Source organism: Drosophila innubila (genome assembly GCF_004354385.1).
Source record: "Drosophila innubila isolate TH190305 chromosome 3R unlocalized genomic scaffold, UK_Dinn_1.0 2_E_3R, whole genome shotgun sequence".
In the NCBI taxonomy this organism is placed as follows: Eukaryota; Metazoa; Arthropoda; class Insecta; order Diptera; family Drosophilidae; genus Drosophila; species Drosophila innubila.
In genome coordinates, this window is record NW_022995380.1 from 30983342 (window position 1) to 31004320 (window position 20979).

At 33.9% G+C, this 20979-nt stretch overlaps 1 protein-coding gene across 2 annotated transcripts in view; it reads left to right on the plus strand.

Moving 5' to 3' along the window:
* The window catches only part of LOC117792265 (extracellular serine/threonine protein CG31145), a 48425-nt gene that overhangs the window by 25559 nt on the left and 1887 nt on the right, over positions 1-20979 (plus strand). The window contains exons 3-11 of one of the 2 annotated variants that reach the window (XM_034632326.1): positions 392-646; positions 9779-9903; positions 11139-11217; positions 11876-11968; positions 14188-14431; positions 17470-17478; positions 18620-18700; positions 19052-19164; positions 19666-19806. In XM_034632326.1, coding sequence (XP_034488217.1) covers positions 392-646; positions 9779-9903; positions 11139-11217; positions 11876-11968; positions 14188-14431; positions 17470-17478; positions 18620-18700; positions 19052-19164; positions 19666-19806 — 1140 coding nt within the window. The remainder of the gene's footprint in view (positions 1-391; positions 647-9778; positions 9904-11138; positions 11218-11875; positions 11969-14187; positions 14432-17469; positions 17479-18619; positions 18701-19051; positions 19165-19665; positions 19807-20979) is intronic. The other variant, XM_034632327.1, reaches the window with a different exon arrangement.

Genomic DNA, 20979 nt, shown 5'->3' on the forward strand with positions numbered 1-20979 from the left:
TACGGAATGCAATTTTCCAGGAAAAGAATTTTGTTTAATGGCAATCAAGTGTGTGTGTTGGTGTGTGTGTGTGTGTGTGTATGACAGTGTGTGTGGGTCTTAGATACATAGCTAAGCTAAGCAATAGTCATGGTTTCAACTTATCTTGAGTAGCATGTCCTTAAATGTGAAGCTTGAGCCACTCGGCTTTTAATTCTCGGTCTCGGTCGCTTTTCATTTAGCATTTAGCATTTTCCATTTTCCATTTGCCATTTTGTGAACTATATAAACTGCCACTTGTAAGTTGCAATTAAGATTAAGTGGCTGTTGCATTGTCAAGTGTGCCTCAAAGTCAAACTAATTATGTGCTTTCACTAAATGCTTTTTCTCTTTCTTTTTTTTCGGATTGCAGCAACTCTTCTGGTTCCAAGGAGGCGTCCACTCAGGCTCAGGCATCGGGTGGACAAAATGGTGGCACCACCAGCGGCCAAGATGCTGTGGTTGCGGGTGCCACACTCTCCACACGAAAGCCAACACCACATGATCGTTATGTGGATCTGCAGAAGCTGCTGCTCAGCGATGAATATCTTCATGTCATCATGGATAATGCTCCAGATGTGTCCGTGAATAATCCAACTCTTGGCGAGATGCTGCATCGACAAGTCGGGTGAGTAACATAGTTAAGTGCGAATTGTGATTTGTGATTTCGGATTTGGAATTGTTAATGTCAGCTGTATAGATGAACGGAAGCTGGACGAAAAATTCAATTTCCCTTAAGCGGATGGCATAATGCTTAGTGTTTTAACTTCCTGCATTTTACCTTTGCTTTGCTTTGGCTACAGTTTCACTTACATTTGCCCAGGCACGCGCAGCAAACGATTGTAATTGTGGGGAATCTATATAAGCAACCAAAACCAGCCAACCAGCCAGCCACCCAATTGAAGTCAAGCAAAGCACCTAAATTCCCAGACAGGCTGTGTGTGTACGATTGAAGCAGTTACGGGTCCTTTTGGCTTTGCTGAAATTGAAATGATTTTTATTGAAATTTACGCTCCATTTACGTGACACATTTACGTTTTAGATATTTGCTCAAACGATAACGTCGTCTCTCACTTTCTCTCGCTCTCTCTCTCTCTCTCTCTCTCTCTCTCTCTCTGTCTCTTTTCCCATTTCTATGTGCTACTTGTTGTGATTGTTGTTGCTGATAACGCTGATGAGAGTTTAGCGCAATGTTACAGCTTGCTTGTCTCCACATTGCGTATACGTAATTTCATATGAGCGCAATCAAATAAAACTGCAATAAAGAAATCAATGCGAATTGCGTATCGCGCTGCTTCTCAGCTCTCAGTTCTCCATTCTCTATTCTCAGTTGTCAGTTCTCATTTAATGCAGCAATGAAATTTATTTCGCTGCAAATTCATTTGATTTCCTTGCACAGTAATCAGCTTAGGTATCTTTTATCCCTACTCTTCTTCCCTTTCTCACACAACTGAAGTGAGCTAAGAAACACACAAACACACTTTATTGCTACTGCTAGATTATTTTGACTGCCTTTATCAAAATTGAAAACGTGGCGTATGAGTGATTTCATTTGCTCCAAAAGAATAAAAAGTCTCGTGCTCGTAATGATTATAAACGGCAACTGGCGAAAATGTGAAGCGCTTAAAACTTGTCAAACTAAAAGTATGCATGTTGTTTTAGGCATTGCCAGGAGGCTCCAGAATCTAGAATGTTGGTTGTTGGCTTTCGGTTGTTGGCATTAGCATAAAGTGCTTGATTTTCTAATTTATCGCACATCACTGAAAAGAAGCCAAAATGCTTCTTCGTTTTTTTTTTGCGCTGCACGTAGCACAAATGCAAATTTCATTAACAAGCGAAATTGCCAGCAGTAAATGTGTGCAAAGAAAAAAGCGATGAAAACTAGCAGGAGAAAGAGAGCAGAGAATATGCGTCATAAAGAAGATAAAATACACTTTTGAGCAGAAGATAGGCCCAAAATTCTTTACAAAAATCGGCTTAAAAATGTGCCGAGTAAATTCTATATGAAAGAAATAAAAATTTCTATGAGATATTTAAGTTATGTGATGCTAAGGAAACAGTCAAAGTTAAAGCAGAAGAAACATAGAAGAGAACTTGTGTCATAAAAAAGAAAAATATTATTTCTAGATTTAAGATCAGCTTTAAAATGTGATGAGATTTTTTTTTTAGTATATATTGATTAGCAAAAAATAATTGAGAGGAATCCCAAAAATACAAACCAACCATAAACCCATTCTTTTTTGGTTGTTTTACATTTCTTGAACACAACTGAATATAATAATTTTTGCTTATATGAACTTGTCTTGCATTTTTTTCGTATTTGAAAATAGTTTCTAGAACCGCTTGTAATAAATGATATAGATTTGGTTTAAGTAATATTTTTTCTACTTTATTTTAGTTGCAAGTTGACAACTTAAATATAAAATCTTTGCTTCAAAAATTAAAAATACTTAAATGTTGTTCTGAGACAACGAAAATGAAACTTTGATAAGTTTGGATATAATTTGTTTTTATGTTGAGTGAGATCACCTTGCTAATAACATAATGCCAGCAAAGGAAGCGTCAAAGTTGATAACAATGCAAAGATACCTGAAGACGGCAAGCCGAGGATATAGCCTAAATTGGATCCATGCTTCTACTGCCGTCATCAGAGATATCTCATTAAAATTCTGTCAACTCGCTGCCTGCCGCTTTTGTTGCCTGCCACAGTGGCAGACGCGTGCCGAGCTCGCAGCTTGCAGCTTGTGTGGTTTAGGCCGCCTTTTGTCTTGTCTCCTTGGCCCAAGGATATGAGAGAGTGTAAGAGTGTGCGAGTGTGTGAGAGTGTGTAAGAGTGTGCGGCTGTGGGTGTGGCATGTGGCAGCTTTGTCAGCAGTTTTACAGCATGCAACTAAGCTCAGGTAATGTACAAAAATGCAGCCAACAGAAAAAATGCAAATTTCTCTAAAATTACAATATGAAATATGAGCTGGGTCGCCTGGATTCCTATTAGCTGAAATATAATTACGTAAATTTGTGCTTGTCACGAGTACGAATAAAAGTACGAGTACGAGTACATAAGCGCTTTGAAGTTGCCACTGCCACAGCCACAGGCACAACTGCGAGTGTCACTGCCACTGATTTACCATAAGCCACAGTGTCCTGTCCTTCCTGTCCTCCTGTCTTCCTATCGTCCTATCGTCCTATCGTCCTGCTGTCGTCCTGTCGTTCTTCCGTCACGTCGACTCGCTGGCGTGCGTTTAATTAGTATGACAAATTTTTAATTAGCCTGCAATTGCGACCGCGTTGAGCTGGGACAGCAATCTTATTTCGAGCGAATTACAAACCAAGTTACATTACACGAAATTAAAAAAAAAGAGCAAAAAAGCTACAGTCAATGTGCTCGGCACTTAGATGCCCAGTACTCGCATATTAGCAGTCGTGTTATTCAATTATTAATTAAAGAAATTACAAAATATTATTTTATTAATTACAAAAAGAAAATTATAAACTTTTGTTTGAAATTGAAATATTTTTCTCACATTTTTGTTATATTTTCAAATAAAAAATACATAAAAAATTTAAAAATTAATGTTTACTATATTTTCAAAAATTCAACACATAAAAAATTGAAGTTTTGTAAACAATAAATATTTAAAAATGCATATAAAATGTGAAAAAATTATAAGCTTTTGTTTGAAATTGAAATATTTTGCATATATTTTTCTCACATATTTGTTATATTTGCAAATAAAAAATACATAACAAATTCAAATATTAATGTTTACCATATTTTCCAAAATACAACACATAAAAAATTGAAGTTTTGTAAACAAAAAATATTTAAAAATGTGAAAAAATTAGAAACAGCTATTGATACATAAATAGCACAAAGCAAATGAGCAAGAGAAGAACGTTTTAAATGATAAAAATAAAATTAAAAAAAAATATATTTAGATTGTTAAGTGCAATTTGAATATTTTGTATTTATATATTTTTTTTTTGTATTTTGCTATATTTGCAAACATTTAAAAATTAATTTTCGCTTATTTTACATGTAAACAATACATAAATAAATAATTCAATTTAACAGATAATAAATATATAAAAAATTCTAAAAAAACAAGATAAATAAAAAAATGTAAACAATACATAAATAAAAAATTCAGTTAAGCAGAAAATAAATATATAAAAAATTCTAAAAATACAAGACAAATAAAAAATGATATGATAGTCAGAATTAAAACATTTATAAATATATATCAACTATATTCGCTGTACAGCTGTAAAATCCAGCTGTTCATTAAGACAGACAGACATTGTCACAAACCTATAAGCCTATTTATACTCTTGGGTACTGGTCTAATAAAAAAAGAGAAGCTAAACAGAACGAAGAATTAAGCCCGAACTGCAAGTTAAGCAGCTGCTCTTGGCCCAGAGCCGAGAGTTGAGAGTTGAGAGCCGTCGTGTCGCATTCTGGCCCGGATCTGGATGCGGTTTATACAGACGCGTCCTAATAAAAGACTATGCTCAATGTCGGCGAGTGTGTAAAACTAAAGTGTGCTGACATTTTGCCTGGCTGCGAGTTGCGAGTTGCAAGTTACGAGGATGTGGATGTTGCCAGCTGCTGCAGCTGCTCCTTCTGCTCCCTCTGCTCCTTTCCTTCTCCGTTCCTTTTGCTGTTGCTCCTGTCAGCGGTTTTAATGTGCGCGTTCGCTGTTGAAGTTTATCCTTGTAGACCGGCAAACGCAACAATATAAGTTTAATTTCATTCTCCTTGTTCTTGTAACTCACTTCAAAGTGTCCGACAGTCGCCAGTCGACAGTCGCCAGTCGCCAGTTGACTGTCGTCGCGTCTGTGGATTCTTGGCCGCGGTTGCCTTGTTGGCCCATTCTTTGGTTTAACCCACGCCTTGCCACAATTTCACACGCACAAAGTTTTTCACTTTCTAAGCACACGGCGAAGCTCTAAAAGTGGCTGTGGTTGTGGCAACGGCTTTAGCTCTGCTCTGCTCTCTTCTTCTCTCTCCTCACTCCTCTAATCTCTCTACTCTCCTCCTCTAAAGCAGCAGCTGCAAAGAAAATCGGCGTTGGCAAAGTTTACTGACATTTTCTTATGCTGAAACAATTATGGGGCGGAGCTTGAAGCTAAGACTAGGATAGGGCTTAGGACAGACAGACAGACAGACAGACCGACTGACAGCTGTTATTATATCTGCTTGGGCCACAGAGAAAACATTTGCAATCACAAAAATAAAAAAAATAATGGAAAATAAGAGAAAACTCAAACGATAAGAACTGAAACTTCAAGTGAAAGTTTCATGGCTTGGACAACATTTTGTTGCCTGAAATGTTTGTTTAAAAGTTAAAGGTTTGCAACGCACACGGACTCTGGGGAAAATCTATCAATAATGCTCTTGATTAGATTTAAAATAATTTCAATACACTTTTTTTTATAAATTTAAGAAATTTATTATGAAATTTTAGAAATTTATTATGAAATTTTAGAAATTTAAAATATTTAATGCAATAAATTGACACTAATTTATTAAAAATGCATGCCAAAATTTAAAAATATTAAAACTTCATGGGAAAATCTCAATAAATTACGTTAAAAAATTATGTTACATATTATAATCTATTAATTTAATACATTTGCAAACTATATTTGCCATAAATTAAAAAGATTACATTTCAAATAAATGGCATTTTAATTGAAAATAATAATAGGAAAAATCAATCAAAAATATTCAATTTGATATCATTTCATTAGCTAATAAATAAATTAAAATAACTAAAAAAATTTGTTTGCAATATATTAAAATCATTTTTTTTTATTAAAATAAACACACGTATTAATGATATGGTAATAAATTAAATGGATTTTGTATTTTTTAATGAGATTGTATTCATTTTTTTTTTTTTTTAAACCACTTAATATTTAATCGTTTATGCTATAAATAATAACTAGAATTTAGTTATTTATTTATATGTTTGCTTTTAGCCAGATCTCTTTTCACTGAACGCAATTAGTTTAATTAGTTGACATTGCTTAAAAGTGCTTTTCATTTTCATTTTCATTTGCAATTTATTTTCCGCTGAAAGCAACTGAGCTGAGCTCATCCGCATCAGGTTACCGGGCAACTAAACTGCGTTTGAAAAACTTGCATAAAAACTTGTGTCAGTTCTTGGTTTACTTTGAGAGAATGTCACAGTCAGACTGGTGAATTGAACTGTGACTGTCACTGTGACTGTGACTGTGACTTGTCAACGTGTTGCATAAGAAGAGAAATGCTGAAGAGCAGTGAGAAAGTTAGAGGAGAATTGTTATAGTGACTATGTTTTGTTTATGTGCCACATGCAGTTGTTTTAATTCCATGCTCTGCATAATTGTTGCAAGACAGCAGGTGTAGCATTGGAATCTAATAATAGTCAGTGCCTTGATCAACCTATCAGCCTGTTTGATTAATGGTGGCTTGCAAATGATTTTGCAGAAGCAAGCTGCCAACTCTAAATATACTGGCCAGTTGGACATTTCGACAGGTTGACAGAGACAGTGCTTTTATCAGTCAGTCCAAACGAGCTTTGATAAATTACGCAACTCTAGAAGTTGTTTCTTTCCTTCTGAAAGCTACCTTACTCCTACTAATTTTACTGATCAACTGTGTGCCCAGTGACAAATGAAAACTGCGCAGAAATTATTCAACCGAATAAATGAAGTAGTTTGATGCTCATGCCTCGGCCCAGTTCGTGGTAGAAAATTGAGCTGTTTTACAGCTGTTTAAAACCTGCAGAAAAAAATATAGAAAACGAATTGCCAATTTCGACAGTTCGTTGACGCCATGTCTTACATGCCAAGAGTTTCAAGCAAGCCATTCGAGCTGAGCTTAATTGTGCAGCCCCAACCTCTGCCCTTTACCTCGGAAACGAATGAAAATGAAAACAGAGTTTAAAAGAAAATATCCAGACTGTTTTTCAAAAATAAAAAATATTCAAATGAAGAATGAATAAAGAGATCAAAACCATTATGAATTCTTTTTCAGCTTTTTTAATCAGTGAAGTTCTCCTTTATAATGAGGCATAGTTAAAGCATTTCAGCTTGTGACATGAAAAAACAAATTAGATCTGAAGGTGCCGAACCAAAACGGCACAAGAAATCAGATTCGCATAAAATTTGCAGATTATAAAATTGAATTTTTATTTTAAAGACCTGCTTACCATCAAAATCGAGTTTTGGTAAATTCATTAAATTTTTTTTGAACAAAATGAATGCAGAACAAATCAAGAGGCCAATACTCTGAAAAAAAAAATTCCGCTTAAAAATCGGTTCAGTTTTGATCAAGTTATGAAGTTTAGTTGGTCAATTTGATTTCCACTTTTTACAAGTCAAAATTTTGCATTCCACATGTTATAAAAAAATGCCCAAATAGTTAAAAACTAAAAACAATGTTAATATAAAATGAAAAAATGGAGATTTCAAAATTTTTAATTTTCAATTTCAAGGAACCATAAGCTTGAACTATGGCTATGATGGTGATAATAATTTTTCTAAAAAAAAATTTAAATGCAGTATGAATTAGAGAACAATATCCGAAAATGGTTTTTAAAATCAATTTTTCAGTTTATCAGTTGGTCAACTCTTTGACCTAGCAACTTTAACACAACAAGAAGCGGTTCGTGTTTCTGGTCTTGAAAGAGAATTAATTTTACCAGCCTGTCGTTAAGAGTAAGTTTATGATATAAGAGTTTTCAAAATTAGTCTTTAACATTTCATTTAGTTTGTAGGTGCACAAAAATGAAATTGTAATTAGATGCTTTCAAAACAATTTCTCGAGAATTGTTTGAGCCACAGCATCATAACAGAGCTCATGCTTTCCAGTCTATTTCAAAAGTTGAGAAGATAAATTTGTCATTTAGTTGGCTAAAAATGGAAGTTGTTGTAAATTGAGTCAGCAATGATAACAGTGTTGTTCTCGCACAAGGTCTGAAGGAATCAGGTTTAAAGTTGAAGCCCTCAGTTGATTGAAAGCTGCAAGTTGGAAAAAGCCATTCCGGCTGCGAAAATCAGAATTGCATTGCCAGTTGATGGTGTCGCTGGGGCAGCGAAGAACTGGGCCTGTAAAGAAAGCAGCAGCAACAATCATTGTAGTGGCAGTAATGACAATGACAACGGCCAAGAGGAACGTGAAAAAGGACACTGAGGAATACGAGCAAGGCAATGGGAGTTACGTGAGTTCAGCCGAGCGTTGAGTTAGAGTTAAGTTGGAAGAGTTAGTTGAGTTGGTTGAGTTGGGTGACTACATTATCTTGTGATAAACATGCCGCAAACATTTGTCCATTTTTCATGCTGTTAGCTGTCAAACCTTTTGGCCAGATTTACAACACTGTTGTTGCAACTTGACGGACCAGCTGCAACAGCAACAGCAAATTGCAACAATTCAATTTGTCATTCGCACATTTTCTCTCCCTCTTTTTGCTATTTATTTAAGTTCGCTTTTGCTCGTTGCAAACTGTCAGCAATTTCAGTTCGATTCCAACTGCAGCCAAAAAGTATGCAACAACGTGGCAAAGCCACTTAAACCGTTTGTGGCGCATTTAAACTGCAATTTTCAATCGGATTTAATGCTTTGCTAGCAAAACTAAATGCAAACTCTGCAAAAATATGCTTAAATAAACCAAAGAAGTTAGAAGACAAAAAGCAAAGCATTTAGCAGAAAGGGAGAGTGCAAGACATGTAGAAGATACAGATGGAAGGGAGACTGCAACATTAAAGTCAAGTCCATGCCACATTGCTCACTAACTATATAAGAAGGAATCGCAAATGAGAGATTTTAAAACTCGAATAACAGAAATGAAATTGTTTGAAGGAAACGGAACTAACTTTTATTTTTCATTTTTAATATACAAATTAATTTTATGATTTGTTATAGTAATAATAAATATTAATTTTACATTTGCATTTTAAACATATAGTTTTAATATTAATTTTCAACTTAATAAAGGACCAAATTGTGAAATTATTAAATTATAATTTTTATTTAAGAATCGTTATATAACTCCTAATGTAGGTACTTTCCAAAAATTTTTTTTTAATTAACATAAAAGTTTAATTATTCAAATACATATTGTACATTAAATTGTACATAAAATTGACATAAAATAAGAGATATTATTCCAAAATTTAAAATATATTATATTCAAGTACAAATTGAATATTATTTTTTCTTTCAAATTTTTTTATTTTGTTAAAAATAAGTGTTATTTTCTTTAGATTTGTAAATCATTTTAATTTCATAATTAAAACTTTAAAATTTATAATCATTTTTTGAAAGGCTTAAAATATTACGAAAAAAAATACGTGTCTATCCCTCTCTCTCTCTCTCTCTTTCCCTTCCAATGTGTGCAAGTCGAGGAAGCTTAAGCAGAGGCAAAATCAGATAAATGCATTTGTAAGCCAAATTGGCATAGAAAAAACTACAAAGAAGAAGATGAAGAAGAAGATTTGCTGTACCAGCTGCCGTCAAGCGATTTCCGACTGCTTTGACAAATCAATGTGACAATCATTAGGGAAACTTGATACCTATCCCTACTATATAGCACAGTGTAGTACGTGTATGTGTGTGTATAGCCCAAAGCATTTCCGTAGCATACTTATAAGCGCAGTCGATTGCCTGATTGTCTATGCGTCTATCCGTCTGTCTGTCTATCCGTCTGTCCGTCTGTCCGTCTGTCTGTCTGTTTGAGCGAACTAAAGTTTCTTTTATTTTACGCTTCTTTTGCAGAGTAAACGCCAGCAATTTGGAGCGCTTCCAACTGCGCATTACGAAGAAGGAGCTGTATGGCGAACAGGATACACTGGTCGATGCGGTGCTACGTGACATGATCAAGCTGCCAATCGAGCATGTGGGTATGTATTACTTTCTAGCAATACCAACACACAAATTGCACATATTGTAAAGCCATAAATACTGCAAGTCCTTGTCATGCCTTGAATCAAGTTGAAGTCATAGCCATGTCTTCTATGTTATATATTGTATTCTGTCTCCTTGCTGATATTCGAGAACTTATTCGCCCTTTGGCTGCCTGCACATTTAACTCAATTATGCAAAGGAGCTGCACAAAAAGTTGCCGGGATTATTGAGACCCGCCAAGGTGGCAGCCAAAACTATTTTCATTTAAAACTTTACTCTGCCCGTAATTTATTAATAATAAACTTTTTGCAAGAGGCGCAAAAATTACGCAACAACATTTAAAATGTTCAAGACAAAGTCTAAACTTATTCTCGGTGCCAAGAGCAACGGCAACGGCAACAATGACACTTAAACGACGCAAGTCTTATTTGTTGGCCATTGTGCACATTTATCACGCATACGCCATGTGAGCTAGCTAGCTTACAAGGCGAAAACATATTTTTTTAAATAGTTAAAATTGCTGTACAATTATTTTTTAATAAATGTAAAGTCAGTGGACAAAAAAATTAATAAAAATATAAAAAAGAATCTATTAAATAACAAAATGAGAAATTAATATTTAAAAGAAATATATACCAAAAAATAGAGAGATACAGAGAGCCAGGAATTTATCGAATTATTTAAAAGTATTCTCTTGGTTTTTTTTTAAATTCTTCGAATATTATTTAAGAAGAATGGTCTTAGGTTTTGCTCTTGTTGTGTTTGTCGGACAGTGCTGCTTTTAATTATATTTACAGCTAGCTAAAAAATATGCTTTTGATATGTCTTGTATTGAGGCATTTTAACAATGCTCAGTTGACTGCACAGGCCGAACATAAACGTCAGCAATTCTTGCTGCCTTTGTGAGGTCACTTTGCGTATACGCAATATTTTTGTGAGCCTTATGCATTGCAGTTTAATTGCAATTTAGTCAAGTGCAATTTGTGCATGCACTTTTACTTAATGGAATTTCAATGATTACAAAATCTGAAGCAGCACTCTCCTTACCCTTTCTCCCTTCTCTCGACTATGCCACAGTATTTTCTTGTGGCCCAAAATATTTGTGCAACGAAGTGTAAATTTTGCACTGAAAGAATCTCGTAATTGAAAGGCATAAGGTTGAGAGCTGTATTTTTACTTGATATCATATTTTTTAATAATTCTCAATCTTGCACTTATTTTACTTACACAGTGCAAAAAGAAGGTGGAACGCAGTTGAAGCTGATTATTGAGTATCCCAATGACGTGAAGGCTCTAATGAAGCCAATGCGGTAAGTTGAAGTGGCGAGGATTTAAGAAATACGACGATAATGAAATGAAATAATTGATAAAACTCGACTGCAGCTTGTCCGCATTGAGTAAATATAATTTATTCGTGGCAATGCTGACTTCTCTCTGTGGCAAGCAAGCAAATGAACAATCCGTTGAGTTGCATCAACTGAAATGCATTGCAATGTCACTTGAAGCAGCTCGCAATTTAAATTATTTATACGCGTTTTTTAATGAGATTTAAACGCGCTGCTTGGACATTTATTTCATGAGGCAAGGACACGTTACTCACACCACAATCCACAGTCCACAATTCACAGTCCACAGTTCATAGCCGAGTAACCGCAGCAGCTGCCAAAGTGTAAAGTGTCCTTTTAATGTTCTTCATTTGCAATTTAAATGAAACGTTTTTTGAATTGCACTGCGGTGTCGCCGTGTAAGTAATTAAGCTGGCAGATAGCTGAGAATTCCACCTGCCACCTGCCACTTGCCACTTGCCACCCGCCTTCTGGCACGCCTTCAACTAGCTGTTAATGCAAATGCATTCAATTGGCAGACGCACTTTAAATTCAATTTATTACATTACACTTCGTTCGTCTCTTCTGTTATTTTATCGCCTCATCATTTTATTTTTAATCATCATGCGCATCTGTTTCTCAGGTTTCCGAGGGACCAGCAAACGTTGCCCAATCATTTCTACTTCACGGACTATGAGCGTCACAATGCCGAGATTGCAGCCTTCCATTTGGACAGGTGAGTGTCCCTTCAACTCCTTTCCCCCCTCTCTCTTCTGCTCTTCTCTCTTTCCCTTGACAATGGCAATATCCTTTTGCAAATGCCATTGGAAATGTGCAGTGAACTGTAATTCAGTTGCAATTTATGCAATCAAATTTATTGGTTCGCTCTCATTTCTGCATGCGAAATTAATACATATTTATTTTAAATTTACTTTTTAATTACATTTCGCCCAACGAACGTAAATATTTATGCAAATTTATAGCAAAGGAAATAGCGGTATTCAATTAGAAAAAGAAAAACCTAAACTATTTAAAATACAAATAAATATTTCTTAAAATTTGTTTTTATTTTTAAGCAGAGCAATTTTAAAATAAATTAAAAAAAATATATATAATATATAATAATCATAATATTTTAAGCAAAATAAATTTTTTTATTATATTTATAAAAATCTAGTTTTTTTAGCTTAGAATTATATAAAAAAAAAATGTGTGTGTTTAAAGCAATTTGATTTGCAATATTCATCGCAAATCCGAGTTGCCGTTTTGGCTTTTAAGCAATCAAATTAGCTAATGCCAATTTCTACACTCTTGGCCATGTTTTATGAGTTTACAGCCTGGTTGTGTGCGATTATAAAGGTTATGGTAATCCGCAAATAGGGGAACCCCAAAGGAAAAGGTGCCATCAATTTATGTTTATTATTTATGATGGTCATGGCAATAAAATAATTTATGACACACACATACTCTATATGATATTTAGGAATGATTTTTATATGAAAATAAATTGCAGTCTCATGCAAATAATAAGATTACCCACAGGACTACAGCTAGTTCTAGTTGTGTGCAACTTGAATCCTTGGGGCAAAAGACCTTTTTAATGACTAATTAACTTGCACAAACACACTAGCTGCGTCTCGACCAACTTTGTCTGACATGTTTAGCCTTAATTTAGATTCAAATTGTCTGCATAGTTGGCCAGCCAACTGGCTTTTGGCCATTATGGTCAGGCAGACTTTCAGGATTGAGGACTTTTTGGTTTAGATAAACATCAGAACTTGTGTAATTGTTGCTGCTACTCTTTGTTGTCCAGTCTCACGCACATACAATCAAAACTCACTGCCAAGAGTCTGCAATTTGTTAAAAGGGACCAACTTGTTGTTGACCCTTACAACAGTACAAGAACAAAAACAAAAACAGAAACACATTTAAATAAAATTATGACATTTCACTGATAACCTCAGGCGACACTCACCGCACACGCAATGAACATTTTTCATTGTTGCCAAAATAATTTCTGTTCATGGGAATTTTTTCTCCCTCGCTTTCTTCTTTTGACCTGTTGCTTTTGTACATACAGTTATCATGTATTTTTTTTGACAGAATGAAGAATTCATACATTTGTTTTTAATTGCTATTATTTTATGTTTGTTTTTTATTTAGTTAGTGTAATTCAATGAATCCCAATATTTTGTTATTTAAACATATTTTATTTTTCAAAAGAATTTATTATTTCAATAAATATATTTTATATTTTTAGAAAAGAAATTAACTCCAAATTTCATATTATTTTAAAGCTAAAACAACTAAGACTATGTAGCTAATTGTCAAAAGAATTATTTGAGCAACTATAGGCATGTCTTTTATTTTAGAGATTAATTTACATGCAATAAAAAGAATTTTTTAAAAACGAGAATGTATAAAAATTTATTATTAATTAGAATACAAATATTTAAATGAATTATTTGACCAACTATAGGCATGTCTTGTATTTAACAGATTAATTTACATGCAATAAAAAGGATTTTTTTTTTAATTATATAAAAATATTTATTATTAATTAGAATACAAATATTCAAAAGAATTATTTGAACAACTATAGGCATGTTTGTATTTAACAGATCTATTTACATGCAATATAAAGCATTTTTTAAAAACAATAATGTATAAATATTTAGTATTAATTAAAATACCAATATATTTATTTTTTTAAGAAAAAAATAAGAATACTCTGATCGATAAAACGAATAGTATGTTTTTATATTAGATTTAACTTATCTACTTAAAATATACTTTAATGCCAAAGTTAATATGAATACAGTAAAAACCAGACAAAATCCTACCTATCCTAAGAAGTGCTAATTTTATCTTAGTCTTTTTTGTTGACCATTTATTTAGCGCTTAATTAATACTCAGCAACTGATTGTATACACTGTTTATATTTTTTTGTTGCAGAGTGTTGGGCTTTCGACGGGCAATGCCTGTGGCAGGTCGCACGCTGAACATAACGACGGAAATATATCAAAAGGCCGACGAAAATTTATTGAAGACATTCTTTGTTTCGCCATCGCTTAATTTATGTTTCCATGGCAAGTGCTCGTACTATTGTGACACCTCGCATGCCATTTGTGGCAACCCTGACCTGCTCGAGGGTTCATTTGCCGCCTTTCTGCCCAGTCTGGACTCATCGAATCGCAAGGTATGTAACACACACACAACATATATACAAAGATAGCTTCATGGTGGTTCAGGACTCACATACTCCTATAAATCTAAAGTTGCTCTCAAGTGGTATTTGATTAATGCATGGCAACTCTGTCTCAACTCTCAACGCAGAGTCAGATTACAATTTATATACTCGACCCTCGCTTTCATTACTAATTTTGTACGCCTGGCCAAACTAAATAACAAATCACATTATTTACTTAGCATGCGTGTAGTTTTGTGGCATGTGGCATGTGCGTAGGAATTTGGGGCAGCAACAGGTATATAAGCTGACCCCTGGGAAAATGAAAGCACTTCATTTGCCAGAGTTCACAGCAAACTCAGAGAATTTTAACTAGTTATTTTGGGCTTGAAACTTGACTTTATCGCTTCATTGCCGCTGCTTTTAATTTGCATAATTTTTTATTTTATTTTTGCTACTTTTTTTTGTTGTATTTTGTGTATCTTTTGTTTGGCTCGGCACTCGGCACACGGCTCTCAGAGCTCGGCAATTTCATTTCATTCATTTTGCCGCCTGCTGCTTGAATTAAAAACAAAAATATTGTATCAGTTCTTCAGCAACTCGCAAAGCGTAAAATGAAATATAAATGCAAGCGTCCCGGACAAACGGACACAAGGACAGACGGACAAACGGACAGACGGACAGACGGACGTTAATAAATTCTAGAGTCCACTCCATCAAACGGGGACAGAGGCAACGGACCACAGACCAGGGACAACATCTTTTAAATGCAAATAACTGAAAATTTAAACCAAAAACCCAACTCCATATCTATCTCCCTCCATCAGCCATCAGTTTGCAACAGGCCAACTCAGCCACCTCAGTTCTGGCTTAGAGAAAAAAGGGTTTATCCCTTTGACCATGTCCCCTAGCATTTTGCAGACAGATTTGCCGTAGCTAAAACATTTTTCTCTTCCCTACGTTTTTGTATTTTTTTTTTTCTGTCGGGCTTTTGGCTCAAAGGAATAATTCTTTTTATTTTTTTCTGCATACCCTGTAAACCAAAGGGGACATGTAAGCTAAGCTAAAGTCGATATGCAGACAAAAGACAGAAGAAAATTTAAAATTTGTAATAAACAATTTCGCATTCGTGCTAAATGATTTTAAAAATATTTAAATATAGTATTATATTTCCTTTATAAATGTTTAAAGAGCCATAAACTAATATACAGTTATTTATAGAACAAATTGAAAGATAGTTTAATTTTTTATTTTTAGTATACGAGTTTATACTTGTAATATATTTAAATAAGGGACTCATTGAAGTAATATTATCTATAGAATATGAATAAAATATTTCATTTAGATGCATAACTAAATATTTTTATAAATTAAATATACTCAGCTATATATCTTCTATTTTTAGCTCCGTTACAAGACATATTTATTTAAGATATTTTTTTTTTAGTGTACAGGGTATCTGTCCGTCGACACTCTTTGCCGCGGTACTCCTTTGTTTTTGCTGGGCTTTTTGCTCGCTCTCTCTTGCAGTTAACAAGTAGAAAATGGTTAAGTGTATGCTTGAGATTTAGCGTAAGGCAAAACTGTAAATTATGCACAGGAGATCATTTTTCTTTAGTACCGTTTTCAGAGAAAAAATGCAGAGGTGTTGTTACTGTTACTGTTGTTGTTGTTGTTGTTGTTGTTGCTCTTATTGTTTTCTGCCTTTGGTTTTATTCACTTTAACTATTATATTTTCCAGTTGCTTTTAGGGTGCAACTGTGTTAAGAAAATGCCAAACAATGTTCTAACTGTGCGGAATTTTAATTAAGTTGCAAATTTGATTTGCACGCTTGTTAATTTCTAAAGCGGATTAAAAAGCCAACGAGAATAGGGGAGAATAGTGTTAAAAGATATAAAGGCGTATCAGAGAGCATGCATATAAGAATTTAATCTGTTTAGAAACTACTCAATTGATATTTATTAATCGATTTTTATAGCTCTGTCGGGAATTTTAAAAAGACGTGTCCGACCGCAAATACTTTTTAGAAAATAATATAGTAATTTGAATTAATTTAAAATATAGTTTATCGTTGTTGTTTGTCAAACTGCAACTTATTTATTGATATTGTATTTTATATCGGTGCCCTATAATATATAGCTAATATATGCCACATATTCTGAGTAATATTCATTAAATTAAGACGACTAAACATAACAATTAGAGTAAAATTCGCTTAAATTATGAAGTTTTATATGAAAAACATATTATTTAGAGGTGTTCTAGAAATACAAATCAACCAAAAATGTCTAGGAACACCCCTAATTATCACCAAATCTAGTATCTATTAATTAAGCAAAATAAAGTTGGTAGATATAAGCTAAATATTTTCATGTTTCATAGCTAATTTCATTGTGATAATGAAATCTTTAACATTTTTGGGCTCAAACTCATTTGCTAAACATATTTTTACATCATTTTAATGCATTTGATAATCTTTAATGCGATTTTTGTGAGGATTAAACGTGCTGCAAAATGCTTGCCTCACTCTAACTAGTTGTATGCCACATTGTGGCGCTTGTCTTTCAGCCTGAATTTAATTTTGCTTGATTTATGCAGTTTATGGGGGCGTGGTTCCGCCTTTTTATGCAAACAATCTCTTTTTTTATACTTCCATCGTCGCCTTGTTACCTTTACCGTTACTGTAACTGTTACCGTTAACTTGCCTCGGTTTTTTATGCGCTGGCTTTGTGTTTGCTTTTTGCTGCCGCTTCCTCTGCTGCTGCCAGAGTTACCAATTTTTTTTTTCTCGCTTGCCGCTTTCTATTTGCTTTGCTTGCGCCTCCTGCTGCATTTTGTGGCAAGTGTGGCAAGTGTGGCAAGTGCGGGCTTCTGGTCATTACACAAACTTGCCAGCGCTTTTATTATTATGATTATTTTTTTTGTTCTTTGTTCTCAACGTTTTTTCTGTTTAACTTTTTTTTTACATATTTTTGGTTACTGTTCTTGTTGTTGTCCTTGCGATTTCCCCATCCAAAAAATGCGCTTTACCCATTTGCCAAATGCATAGGGACGAAAGGTAAGTTGCGAGGGACGTTTGAGGAGTAAAGAAGAAGAAAGGGAGGCGAGGTTAAATGCCAGATAGAAAGTTTTATTGCTTCTCTTGGAAGCACCGCAAATAATTTCATTTAGGCAAAATTAATTTCGCTTGTAGTGCTGCCTTCTACTCACGAGAGAAAAACGAGTGAAAACTGAATTCAAATAAAAAATAATACTGTCGAATGGCGAGCTAAGGAATACAGTATGTCAAGTAGTAGTTTTGACAAAGAAAATATTAAGTATTCTTAAATTTTAAAATTTCTCTATTTATTTAACGTCAACTAGAGAGGAAAAAATTAATATTGATAAATTAAAACTTAAATATATTATCATAAAACTTATATTCTTAACTGACAAAATTAAGTTTTATTTTCATTTTGCAAAAAAATATATGTTGCTGTTTTTAAATTAATTTTCTACTTTTAATTAAGTGTCCTATAATTTGTGAAAATTAAAAAAAAAAATTTACTATGTTGCATTACATTTTACAATTTAACCAATATTGATATAAAATTAAATTATATTATCATAAAACTTATATTCTTAACTGGAAAAATTAAGTTTTATTTTCATTTTGCAAAAAAAATATATTTTGCTGCTTTTAAATTAGTTTTCTACTTTTAATAAAGTGTCCTATAATTTGTGAAAATTAAAAAAAAAATTTTACTATGTTGCGTTACATTTTACAATATAACCAATATTATTTAGTTAAAATTTAATTATATTATCATAAAACTTATATTCTTAACTGGAAAAATTCTTAACTGGAAAAATTAAGTTTTATTTTCATTTTGCAATAAAAAATCATTTTGCAAAACCAAAATATTTGTAGCTGTTTTTAAATTAGTTTTCTACTTTTAACAAAGTGTCCTATAATTTGGTAAAATTTAAATATTATGTTGCATTACATTTTACAATTTAGGCATTTTTTTTTTTTTGGTCTAAATAATTTTTGGATGTAGTGTTAATGTTTTAGCTGCACGGCCGCTCTTTATGCCATACTTGTGTGGCATTTTAATGCCACTCAGTATTTTTGTATTTTTTTTTTTTTGAATTTTGCATCATTTTAAATTGATATTGATTTTGTTTGCTCTCTCTCTCTCTGTCTCTCTTACACTCAGCTCTGGCGACATCCTTGGCGACGCTCCTATCACAAGCGAAAGAAGGCTCAATGGGAGACAGATGCCAATTATTGTGCTCTGGTAAGTAAACGAGTAGTTCAACCCCTCGATTTATATTTCAGGGGAGTTAATCCGAATTTTTGTGTGCCATTTTCATTTGCACTTCCGGTTGTCCTGGCTGTCCTGCTTGCTTTGTCTGCAACGCTTCCTGCTGCGGTTACTTTTACTTACTTGTAATTTGCATTTCAGCTGGAATGGAATGCAAATGTTTTTATTATTTGTTACTTCAGCTCGAGTTGCTGCCTTTGACTTAATTAAGTTCTTATTTTTTGCCACCAGCATCCTTTCTTTCGTTTCGCTTCGTTTCGCTTCGTTTCCTTTTCTTTGAGTCCATTCTGTTATTTAATTTTGCATTCTGATTTCCATTTCTAGGTACGCGATATTCCGCCCTACGATGAGGGCCGTCGTTTACTGGACCTTATGGACATGGCTGTATTTGATTTTCTTACCGGCAACATGGATCGTCATCATTATGAGACATTCAAGTGAGTATTGACCCGGTTTGGTTGGATTCTCTCTTGGCAAGAGACACATAATGCGATTGGCTTATTTCCGCATAAATGGCGTCGTTGGCTTCATGCCTACCATCTGGCAAGTGGCTGCACATTACGTATACGCTCCGTGTGCGCTTGACTAGCACCTGCATTTGGCAAGGATGCGACACAGCATGTTAAGCGTCAGAAGCCAATGCTTCGGAAAGATATTCTCATGCAGCAGGCAGCAGGCATAAGGCTAAAACCAGAAACTGTCTAGACTACAGAGCTACAGAAGAAGAAGAAGCAGAATCAGACGTTGCCACATTGTTTGCTATGCAAAATGCGTTTGTTGTTGCCAACGTTTTTGGAGGGGGGGCTGTTGGCTTACACCTGACATGGCCCAAAGTCAATCCCTCTAATCACATTTGCTTGCAATTATGCTTATGCCAGACTGATTACGGGGCGTATGCGCAATTCACAAACAAAACACACTTGTTCTCACCATTACAGAATCTACGGCAATGAGACATTTCCCCTACACTTGGACCATGGGCGTGGCTTTGGGCGTCCCTATCACGATGAGCTCTCCATATTGGCGCCAGTGCTGCAATGCTGCCTGATACGCAAGACGACGCTCATCAAGCTGCTGGAGTGAGTAGACATTGTACTTAAGATTTAATTTCTTACTTAATTTATGTTTAGGGATTGCCCAATAATAATTCCAGTTTATTCAAATTTTATTTAAATTCATTGCGCATCACTGATAAGCAATTGATTAAAAGTGTATACTTGAGATTTACATTATCTTAAGTTTTAAATTCTATTCAAAAAGGAATCGATATCCAGGGGAGGAAATTTTTTTTTTCCGATATTCATTAAATTTAAAAGCAAAATGAATTAAGAGGCCAAACCATGATCAAAATGACATTCCGATTGAAAATCGGTTGAGTTTTGACAAAGTTATGGACGTGTGAATTTGGTCAAACCCTTGACTTATCAACTTTACAAGTCAAAAACTTTGTCAGATTTGACATGATTTTTTACAGAAAAATGAAATGTCTCAGAATCAAGTTTAAAGTGTTGTTTTATACTAATTACGATATAAGGAGTTGATTAAAAGTGAAAACTTGAGATTTAAAATTTTTAATTTTCGAAAATCCAAAGGGGGGACCCTTAGCATTGAAATCGAGATCTAGAGGGCAATAATTTTTTTTTACGGAATACATCAAATTTGAATACAAAATGAATTAAGAGACTAAACCATGATCAAAATGACATTCTGTTTGAAAATCGGTTAAGTTTTAATAAAGTTATGGAAGTTTGAAGTTGGTCAGTCTCTTGATCTAGCCGCATTACTTGTCAAAATTTTTGTCAGATTTGACAAGTTTTTTTACAAAAATATGAAACGTGTCAAAATTAAATTTAAAGTGTTGTTTTATACTAATTACGATATAAGGAGTTAATTAAAAGTGAAAATAAGAAATTAAAAATTTTCAATTTTCGAAAATCCAAAGGGGGGACCCTTAGCTTTGAAATCGAAACCGAGGGCTAGAGGGCAAAATATTTTTTTTAACAACATTGTTGTAATTTAAATGCAGAATAAATAAAGAGGTCAAACCATGCTCAAAACGGTATTTAGTTTGAAAATCGGTTGGGTTTTTATAAAGTTATGTCAGTTTGAAGTTGGTCAGTCTCTTGATCTAGTCGCATTACATGTCAAAATTTTTGTCAGATTTGAGATGATTTTATACAGAAAAATGAAACTCCTTAGAATCAAGTTTAAAGGGTTGTTTTATACTAATTACGATATAAGGAGTTGATTAA